Source organism: Rattus norvegicus, chromosome 1 (assembly GCF_021556685.1).
Source record: "Rattus norvegicus strain SHRSP/BbbUtx chromosome 1, alternate assembly SHRSP_T2T, whole genome shotgun sequence".
NCBI lineage: Eukaryota > Metazoa > Chordata > Mammalia > Rodentia > Muridae > Rattus > Rattus norvegicus.
The window spans coordinates 195,426,936-195,437,700 of NC_141534.1; the positions used below are offsets into that span (position 1 = coordinate 195,426,936).

At 50.5% G+C, this 10,765-nt stretch overlaps 2 protein-coding genes across 16 annotated transcripts in view; one reads left to right on the forward strand and one right to left on the reverse strand.

The window, feature by feature from the left end:
- The window catches only part of Zfp668 (zinc finger protein 668), a 16,073-nt gene continuing 5,308 nt past the window's right edge, over positions 1-10,765 (reverse strand). For 2 of the 13 annotated variants that reach the window (NM_001438220.1, NM_001438222.1), the window contains exons 2-4: positions 3,032-3,113; positions 1,726-2,394; positions 1-1,372 (exon numbers count right to left, since the gene is read on the reverse strand). In NM_001438220.1, coding sequence (NP_001425149.1) covers positions 160-1,372; positions 1,726-2,394; positions 3,032-3,042 — 1,893 coding nt within the window. In that variant the 5' untranslated portion in view covers positions 3,043-3,113 and the 3' untranslated portion in view covers positions 1-159. Of the gene's footprint in view, positions 1,373-1,725; positions 2,395-3,031; positions 3,114-3,332; positions 3,662-3,833; positions 4,222-7,732; positions 8,873-9,247; positions 9,341-10,765 lie in introns of those variants that run through there. The other 11 variants (NM_001438221.1, NM_001438223.1, NM_001438219.1 and 8 more) reach the window with 11 other exon arrangements.
- Positions 9,382-10,765, forward strand: part of Zfp646 (zinc finger protein 646) — a 9,994-nt gene continuing 8,610 nt past the window's right edge. Inside the window, exon 1 of one of the 3 annotated variants that reach the window (XM_087560080.1) lies at positions 9,382-9,561. The gene's annotated coding sequence lies outside the window, so the exon portion shown is untranslated. Of the gene's footprint in view, positions 9,562-10,036; positions 10,407-10,765 lie in introns of those variants that run through there. The other 2 variants (NM_001400773.1, XM_087560085.1) reach the window with 2 other exon arrangements.

The following is a 10,765-nucleotide window of genomic DNA, read 5'->3' on the forward strand; positions in this document are numbered from 1 at the left end:
TTGGTATCAAAGCCAATGCTTTAATGAGTACCTCTCACAAATGCTACCAGCTTCCACTGTCCACAGCTCTTAGTGGACGAGAACTGAGCTAGCTGCCCAGAGGCAGGGGTTTGGAGACTAGGGATGGCCTTCTGGGAGTGTAGTGGAGATCTATAAACTTCAGGCTGACCCTTCTTCTGGCATTCCTAGCAGAGCCACAAGGGGTTCCAGGGGTATGGGGGTCCCGATGGGCACAGGGTGGGTGCGTTCATGTTTGCGCAGATCACTGGCACTCAGGAAAGCTTTAGGACATTGGGAACAGGAGTAGGGGCGTACAGAGCTGTGGGTGCGGCTATGCTTACGAAGCCCAGCCCTGTCTGAGAAGCTCTTACCACACTGGGTGCAGGGAAAGGGCCGGAGCTCTGGGTGTGAGCGTTCATGCCTGCGTAGCAATGTCAGTGTGGAGAAAGTTTCTTTGCACTCTCGACACACAAACTGTGGGGGCTTCTCATCAGTCTCCTCCCCACCCACCTCTCCTGCATCTCCCAGGGTACTAGGAGCTTCGCCAACGCCAGCATCCTGGCACTCCACATGCTCTACAGTCATGCCCACCACTTGCCACTGTGTGGCCACTACACTACCAGACTCAGGCGGTAACCCTAGCAGCCCTGCTGGAGCATCCCCTATCCCTGCACCTGCCACAGGGGCAGCTGAGCCCTCACCTACGACACCTACAGGCAGTGCTAGTCCCAGTACCAACTCCTGCTGGGGGGCAGCTCCCGTAGTCTCGTTGCTTCTATGGGTGCGCTCATGCTTCCTGAGGCTGGATAACACCACAAAGGATTTCCCGCAGGCATTACAGTGGAAAGGACGCTCGCCAGAGTGCATGCGGCTGTGCTTTGTAAGGCTAGCTCGCTCAGCAAATGCTCGCCCACACTCCTCACAGCGGAACGGCCGCTGTCCTGAGTGTACCAATGCATGCCGCTTGAGGTCCCAGGAAGCCACAAAAGTCTTGTCACACTGCAGGCACTTGAAGGGTCGGTCGCCGGTGTGTACTCGACGGTGCATGGCCAGGTCAGCTGGCTGCCGGAAGTCCTTGCCACATTTCTCACAGCGGTAAGGCTTTACACCCTCATGTGCCCGCTGGTGGCGGCGGAAGCTCGAGGGATCAGAGAACATGCGGCCACACCGAGGGCACAGGAAGGGCTTTTCGCCTGAATGTGTGCGCTCATGGCTTTGGTAAGAGCTGAGCTGTGTGAAGCCCTTACCACAAGCCGGGCAGCGATAGGGTTTCTGGGCTGCATGGATACGCTGATGGCATGTGAGGGAAGAGGATCGAGAGAAGCTTTTACCACACTCTGAGCAGAGGAAGGGGCGCTCACCCGTGTGGGACCTGTGGAGCAACGGAGGACCTGGTTAGATGGCAACAGACTCACTGTTCAGCCCTATAGCCTGTCTAGGCGCTAATTCCCGAAGAGCTGCAGAGCTGTACCCTAGTGTAAGAAATTCATAGATCTTCTTTCCTATGACCGACACACATGCGCCCCTCCCCTAAGACCCTGTGCATGACTGACCGCAAATTCTGCCTACTTTCCAGCTGTATTGGAACACAGACCAATAAAGCCTTGCCCGCTCTCAGGGTTCCATCTCTAGTCACTTCACCGCGCCACCCGGCCTGACCCCTGTTCAACCAGGCACCCCTAGTGTCTGGCCGCTAATTCCCACTTTTGCATCTAAGGATCGTACCTTTCGTGGTTGCGTAAGTCCTTCAGCTCAGCATAGGCCTTGCCGCAGCGCTCGCAGCTGTAGGGGCGCAGGCCTGCATGCGTGCGCCGATGCTTGCGGAACACTGAAGGATCAGCAAAGCTCTTGCCGCAGTCAGTACAGGCATAGGGCCGCTCGCCTGTGTGCCCACGCTGGTGGATCTTTAGTTTAGAGAGTGTACCATAAGCCTTGGGGCAGTGTGTGCATCGGAAAGGCAGCTCACCAGCGTGTGAGGCCAGGTGCACACGCAGGCACACTGGCTGCATGAAACGGCGGCCGCACTCTGGGCACGGGAAGGGCTTCTCACCAGTGTGGCTGCGTCCATGGCTGCGTAGCTCAGGAGCTGTCTTGTAGGCCTTGGGGCACAGAGGGCAAGCATAGGGCCGGGGCTTGGCTACTGACCCAGATACCTTGTCTCCACTGGCTTCCTCAGCCTTGGGCTCTGCATCCACCTTCGGCTGGACCTCATTCACCTCCTCTGTGCAGTCTGTAGTTGTATGTGTAGCAGCATGGCGGGCTGCCCTGGGAGCATTTGGAAATGTCTTTGTACAAAACAGGCACTTATAACGGCGGCCAGAGCGCTTGTAGCAGGGGCCTGGGGACTTGGCCTCTGCAGCCTCCACTTCCATGGCCTCGGTGAGTAGACCTTCTCTGTAAAAGAAGCAAAATTAGGCCAAAACCATCCCTCTACATTCTTCAAGGGCCCCTTCTTCACCAAAGCCCTCTCAAGATCTCAGAGGTGACCCTATCTTTAAGAAAACTATTACTGTCACTTTACATGTGAGTGTTTACTGGCTCATGCCCATCCATGCCTGGCGCCCGAGAAGGCTGTTCAATCCCCTGGAACTGGAGTTAAGATGGCTGTGAGCTTCCATGTGGGAATCAAATCTGAATGCTCTGCAAGAACAGCAAGTGCTCTTAACCACGGAGCCATCTCTCCAGTCCCAAAGGTAACTGGTTACACCCATACTTCCCACCTGAGGCTCCTCAGCCCAAACCACAGGACCGACCTCTTCCCTGCTAAAGGTCCCCAGCTTTTTTTTTTTTTTTTTTTTCTTTTTCTTTTTTTCGGAGCTGGGGAACGAACCCAGGGCCTTGCAGTTGCTAGGCAAGCGCTCTACCACTGAGCTAAATCCCCAACCCCAGTCCCCAGCTTTAATACTGCATTCAAGTCTTCCCTGTGATTTGCTCATTGGGGGTAGGAATCAGTGAGGGGCCAGCATCACAAAAAGACTGGCTATATCCACTCCTTAGCCTGTTTTCTAAACCCTTGGCATTCCTACAATACCTAGGTTCCATTACTCTCACAATATTCCTTTCTCAGGTCCACCCGCGGCCTTAAGATCTCCAAATGCTCAGGAAAGGCAGACCTAGGTCCAAAGAAAGGAGGAGTCAATGTTGGACGGGGTGGTTGGGTGTGTTTGCAGGTAATGGGTCTTCAGTGTATGTTGGTCAGTTCTTGGAAGAGCAACTTGCTCAGAGAATTCTGACCATGCATAGCTATAAGGCACACCACCCCAGAGAGGAATTCTGGTCCGTCCTCTGCACTGGAATCCCTTTTGGTCCCAGCTCTAAAGTAGCTCACTCACTCTCAAAGCAGCCTGACCTACTGCTGACAGTCGAGCCTCTTCAGTCAGTCACAACTGATGTGTCTGAGCTAGGGAGGCCTCCTGGGGTACTGGCTCTTGCAGAGGCTCTACTTTCTGGCCAAGAGCCCAGACAACATCCACACAGCTGCTCCTAGGATCATAGTTGGGAAAAAATAGGATTAACAGCTGCATCAGTCTTAACACCCGCTCATCCTCCCAGAGGGATGAAGGGAAGAGGATTAGGGTAGATCCTCTTAAGAGAAGCTTAGATATGGTGCTAGGGCAGGGGAGAGTGGGTGAGGAGAGGCAGGTGTGCCCAGATGGTGTCAGGCCAAGGTTCTGAGTTCAGACTTGTACATCACTTACTAGATCTGTTTACAGAACTGTGTCCTCATCCGTACATCACAGGAGCTGGGGTGGAGGGGGATGGAGCCAGCCTATCCAAGAGGATGGGGGTGGGGTGCTGGGGCCTTCCCGAAAAGGTAACACAGAGCAGTTTACCTGGTCAGTGGAGCCCCTGAAAGGTTCTGTAGAGTCCGCACCACACCAGGAACCATTTGGGGGACGGGGTGGAAGAGTGAGATTTGAACCCAGGGCCTGGTACAGGCCAGATAAGTGTTTTACCACTGAGTCACATCTCTAACCTCCTAAATTTCCCCCAAAGGAAAAAAAAACAAAAACAAAAGCTATGCTGGGGAATGTAGCCCAGCAACGAAGTTCTTGACGGGCATGCATCCCTAGCTCACAGCTGCTAAGTACTTGCCAAATCCCACAGTACCCTACCCTTTTTACATATATCAACACATCCTTACATCAACACCACAAGAAAGCAAGGTTCCGAGAAGCAGAGTTGTGTGCAACCAAGTATATTCTGAAGGCAAACCATCCCGCTTCAAATCTAGCTGCCACCCCTTCCCGCCACGCCTTCCTGCTGATGTAACTTTTTGCTCAATTTATTGTGTATCTTAGAGCCTCAGTTTTCTTGCCTACAGAGTTGAGGTAACAACAGTGCTAGCACATGGGACTGCGTGAGGACGGAAGGGATCAGACTGCTTCTCTCAACTATGGAGTCTTGTCAGAGCTGACCAGCTGGGTGTGGCACCATCTTGCATAATTCTCATACAGCCTGAAACGGGGAGACTGACTCCGCTTTATAGATAAGAATGAGTCGGACTCCGAGAGTAAAGAGACTTGTCAGGTCACACAGCTAGAAACTTAACATGGCTGAGATGCTGGTGTTTTTGAGTCTTTGCTCAGAAGTCTGGGACCAGACTGGAGAGATGACTCTAGAGTGTCTGAAGAGAGCTACAGTGTGCTCCTAGGAAGCACACCTATAACCCTAATACTGGTGGAGTCTCAGGAAGGATGATCATTAGTTCAAAGCCAGCCCGGACTATACAGCAAGGTCCTAACATAAATAACAAAAACGAATGGCTGGAGAGATGGCTCTGTAGTTAAGAGCCTTGCTGCTCTTCCAGAGGACCCGAGTCCAGTTCCCAGCAACCACACTGTGTGGCTCACAACCACTTGTAACTTCAGCTCATAGGGATCTGATACCCTCTTCTGGCTCCTTGGGCATCTATGGAGTCCAAACACAAACGAAAAATTAAAAGAAAAAAAATCCTTTTTAAAAAAGTAAACAAAAAGAACCATCATCTAATGGAGTCGATGTAGGACACTGCTGTATTCTTACTTTTTTTTTTTTTTTTTTTTGTATTTTTATTCTTAAAAAAAAAAAGTCATAGGCCAGAGAGATTGCCAGGCATCGCACTCACTGGTCTGGAACAATGGTTCTCAACCAGTGGGTCTCCAACAGCTCTTTCTCAAGAGTTACCTAAGGCCCTCTAAGACATAGATATTGACATCATAATTCACAACAAGTAGCAAACTACTGTTATGACATAGCCACAAACATAATCTTATGGTTGGGGGTCACCACAACATGAAGAGCTGTATTAAGTGACCGCAACATTAGGAAGCTGGGAACCACTGGTGTAGAGGCTATGAATTCAGTTCCTCCCACCCATGTTAGACAGCTCACAATGGCCACGCTCCAGTGGATCAGTCAGTCCCCAACCCCATTCCTTCCTCCCCCCCCCTTTTTTTTTGGTTTTCTAAGACTGGGTTTTTCTGTAGCCCTGGCTGTCCTTGAACTCAGAGGTCCACCTGCCTTAGCCTCCCCAGTGCTAGGACTTAGGTGTGTAGCACCAAGCATATTTGTGTGTGTGTAGGTATGCAGGGGACAACTAGGAGTCAGTTCTTGTTTTTCAACTTGAGGTAAGGTCTCTCTCACTTTTTCCTGTTGCTACACTATGTACCCCAGCCTAGCCTGTTGACAAGCTCCCAGGTCATTCTCCTGTCTCTGCACTCCATCTCCCTATAGCAGTGCTGGATTACAGACCTGGGCCACCAAATCTAGCTTTTTCCTGGGTTCTGGGGCTTAAACTCAGCTTGTCAGGTTTACATGGCGAGTGTTTTAACTCCACAAACCATCTCTGCAACCCTGAAATCTGTACTTTAAACAAACTCTGACCATTCTAACCAATACCAGAACCAGCTATGTGAGCCAGGATAGAGAGAAAGCACCTGCCTGACAAGAGTGATACACTGTTCTACTCTCAGTACCACAAACAAAAGAAACAAAGAAACAAACAAAGAGGAGGGCAGGAAGACACACACACACACACACACACACACACACACACACACACACACACACCCTCTCTCTCTCTCCTTGGTCTTCAAGTGCTTCTAGGAGGGAAACATTTTTACTACAACTCTATTTTAAAATATGTTTTTACTACAACTCTAGTTAAAAATCCTCACAAACGCGTACACAGCTAATTAAGATGCCCAGAGTCAAACTCAAATCTTAAACCCTGGAGCTGGACTCTTAAGTTCACTCTTTGTTCACTTAAAATTCTTCAGCAAAATCAGGACACTTCCCAGGACAAACACTAGTGCTTTTCTATGAATGACAAACCTCTAACCCATATCACTCCTGCCGCTCTGTCTAATTCCTCACTTCCATCTCTAGGCTCCGCCTGCCCAGGCCTCCTGTCTTCATTCTAGACCTCCGTTCTTTCCAACTTCAGGTCACTTACACTAGCATTTCTAGCCTCAGAACTGCTACCTTCAGTCTCCTGAGGATCTTTGTCTGTCTGTATTGATTCCTTGGTTACTTTGGGTCTTGCTCCCACACACTCCTCTATTAGAGCTGTCTTTCTTTTTTTCTTTAAAAATTTTATTTCCTCTCTTTGTGTTTGTGTATAATACTCACTAGGGGTTGTGTGGAGGGCTGAGGATAGCATGCAGGAGTCAATTCTCTTATTACTATATGGCTCTAGAAGGCTAAACTCAGATCATTGAGCTTGGCCCTCTCCCTCTCTCTTAAGGCCTTTCTGGGTACTGGAGAGATGGCACAGCAGTTGAGAGCAATTGCTCTTGTTCCAGAGGACACAGATTTGGTTCCTATTACCCACATGGTGGCTCACAGACACCTACAACTCCAGTTACAGACATCAGGCATACACTTGGTGCACACACATATATGTAAGCATAACACTCATACACAAAAAATAATAGTTTTCTTGTTTACCTTTTTGGGGAGTGGGGTGTGCGGGATCTGACTATGCAGCTCAGGCTGGCCCTGATTCTTCCTGCCTTAGCCTCCTCAGTGTTGGGCTTACAGGTGTGAATCCTGTACTTTGGCTCTGATCTACATTCCTTCCTTTGTGGCCCTGCTTAGAATTTCTAGCTTTGAGAGAAAGTTTCACTATAACCTTAGCTGGCCTGGAACTGCAGAAGTCTGCCTGTCTCCTGAGTGCTAGGATTTTACCTGTGCACCACCACACCTCATAGACTCCTTTTAGATAATGATATGTTTATCCTAACTACCTTTAACTTCAGAGAACTTTTTTTTACGGTGCCATCTGGAGCAAATCCTACATGCAGGCTTACTGCTGTGGACTGCTGGGAACAGATAACATTTGTAGTTTATGCACACTGATCTGACTTTTCAAGTTCATCTCCGGATGCTTAAAAGTCTGAATATTTGTCTTCTTCTAAAATTCTTATGTTGAAGCTCTAACCTCCCCTGTGACTATGTTTGGAAACCAGGTCTTTTCAGAAGTAATTAAGGTTAAATAAAGCCATAAGAGTAGAGCTTTGGGCTGTAAGGTTAGATTAGTGTTCTTGAGCTAGCATGATACCCCAGTGGGTAAAGGTGTTTTCTGTCAAGCCTGACAACCTGAACTGGATCCTCAGGAACCACATGGTGGAAAGACAGAACCAATCCCAATAAGTTGTTCTCTCATCTCCACACATGTGCTACAAGTACACACAAGATAAAATACTAAACATGGTCTTAAAATAAGAGATAACACAAGTCAGGCAATTACCTCAGCTGGTATTTGAAGCCAAGTAGTCAGATACCAAAGTTTCTGCCATCTGTCCCCTTGACGACTGCTTTATTAGCACTAGCACATTTTAATATTTGGGCCTTAATTTTTCACCTCCAGCACTAGGGTCCTGAGAACTTTGTTCTATACCCTTGTTATTCCAAAACTGGTGACCAAAAGCAAACTGGTGGAATTCACGCCGAGGTCTATAGCCTCTGCCTCTTCCACCATAGGAGTCTGTGAGAGTCAGTCACCAACTATTTAACTGAAATGCCCCGTTCTTACACGGTCACAGGGTTCAAGTATCACACTAGTACTCCAATTTGTTTACTGTGTGATAAAACCCAATGAGGAGAATGATATCTTACTTTAAGTTAATGAGACTCGGTGCCCCCTAAATCGGGGTGGTTTGGGGAGCAGCACAGGTGTGGTTGAAACAATAAGAAAGGCACCTACATACAAGCTTCAAATAAGCCAACATACAAGCCCCACAAACCTTGAGCCTTTCGGTGAATTGATGAAATTGTGTTGTGGTGAACGTTTAATGATGTCCTAGGCCTAACAACCAGTCAGCTCACAACATGATCCCATTTTTCCACCCTCAGTTTCTACAGCAGTGTCCTCTCTGGTCAGGAGTCTAAGCTCCATCAACAATTCACAAACTTTGCCACCTCCATATGCAATTTCCTTTGCCCAGGAGCCAGCCCTCGTTTTCCTTCTCCCACGGGAGGATACTTGCATGCTTCCAATACTCCATTCCCCACAAGAATATTTAACGAGCAGTAAAAATGAGGGATGCGTAGAGCTAGGGGCCTCAATTTCTTCAGTGGAATGGAGTCCCTGAAGCATATGGGATTTTGCAGGGTGTAGGGCCTACCAGACTCTCTGAGGAGGGACAAGACCTGCAGAAACCCAGCGTTCCTCGCTCTCTGCAACCGTGTTTGTGCGGGTGTCCTCGCCAGACAGGCAGCTCCCGCAGAGCGGGGCTGTATGCTGACTCATTTGGGACTAAACCCTAGGATAACGTGGCTTCGGCGAGCGGAACAGGACAGAATGAATGAAGAAGGAAGGACTGAAGAAATGAATGGACAGAGGATCCAGAACAGGACAAAGGCCTGCAAAATGGCGTTCTTTAGGACCGCGGGAGGGGCGGACAGAACCTCGGACTGGGAGGGGGGCGCGCAGCCGCGAAGGACTTGGCTGGGAGGCCCTCGCCACACAGACAAAAGCACGTAACATGGCGGACTCTAGGATCCCCGGGTCGGCGCGGAGCAAGACCGGCAGTCGCGTCCGCTGAGCCTAGGCATCCACAGCGCTGACCAGCGGGCACCGGGCGGGTTCTAGGACCTGCTGGGCTCGAAGCCTACCCGAGGCCGCTCACGGCTCGCCCCGCCCGTGATGCTCGTGGCTGGTCAACTCCGTCCGCTCGGCAGCAGACGGGAAACTGAGGGCACCTCAAACCTCATCGGTGCCCGCTGCCTGAGCCCCTTGCGACCTCCCGCAGACGTGTCCTACCTGGTTCGATTTTCGCAGGCTCCGCAGCTTCGGCGGTGGTGCCTAGCGCTGACAGAGCTCTGGACACTCGGAGAGAGGCAGGCGCTAGGACCCAGCAGGGGGGAGGGTAGAGGCGGGGCCGGCGGCCAGACAGCGGAAGTGGAAGGCCGCTTTCCTTGCTCAGGAGGAAGGAAAAACTTACGGAAGCAGCCCCGAATCTACAGAAGCAGAGAAGTATCTTGCGAAGGGTTTCTGGGTGCTAAGGGGATGGGACGCCAGGCCGATTGACGGTGTACACCCGCCAAGTCGCCGGAAGTGTCTCCAAGAGCTAGGAGGTGGGAAGATACGAGAGGGCACTCAGGCTTTGTAGTCCCTGAATCCGTTTATATTTTACATTTCCTCTAACAGCGAACAGTGAACTTAGGATCCCTCCATGCCTGTCTTGGGAAGAGTCTTTTATGGAACCTCGTGAAAACGGTCACCAAAGTACTGTAGCCAGGGCTGCAGAATATTTATTATTACTGTGTTGACTGAATAAGCACTTGAATGGTTTTAGCAGCTTTGGACGGAAGTGTGGCTTAAATTCATCCGAACGCCGCTCTGACCTGCGTGGGCGGAGCCAGAGTTGCTCCCACAGCCGAGCGTGCTAGCTCACGCCGCCTGTGAGCTCCAACATTCTGGAGGTTGAGGCAGGACGATTGCTCCGAGCTCGAGGCTAGCCTGGGCTGCATAGTTAGACCCAATCTCAAAACAAAAAACAAGCAGAATTGGGCCCACCCGGAACCTAGCGCCGGAAGCGTGTCCGTGTGGAAATACGGCTCGGAGGAGGGACAGGAAGTGTTCCTAGGCGGAAGTTTCGGGGGAAGCATTAGCATCTAGGACACTTCCTGGTTCCTGGTAACAATAGGAAGTGTCCGCGGAACTGGGCTAGACTCTTGGTTCATACCAGCTGTGCCCTATTCCCCCTACCTCCTCCTTTCTCCCGCTCTTTCCCTCATCTACCACTCCCGGGAACCCTGGCTGAGTGTGCGTGTGTATGAGCTCGAGAACCCTCGCACCAGCTCCACTTAGGGCTCGCGGCTGCAGTTAGGGTAAGGGTCCCAGTGCGCAGGCGCGCTCCCGTTCACGACCTCCAACGGACGCGCCGGCGGCGGGAACCAGAAGGCACTCCTGGTGCGAGGTAGGGATCTAGAGAAGAAATTGGCAGAAAAGACTAATGACTCCAGAGAAATATGATGGTGGTTGAGTAACAAAAGGGGACTCGAGTGAAGAAGTTTTGAGAAGTGAGAATTTCGGAAATAGGCTCAGCTGGTGAGATTAGAAATAGTTGTGTTAGGGTCCCAGGAGACTGTAGTCAGCCTCGGAGAAAGGCAAGATGATGTGGCAGAAATGAGTAGCTGCTACTGGGGAAGCAAGGGTTTTGGAATGAAAGTTGCCTGTTGAAGTGAGTTTATGTAAAACGCGAGGTAACACGGCCTTGAATTTAGTGGCATAAATATACTAACAAATTTATCCGTGGTGTCGCATGACTAATCCCAG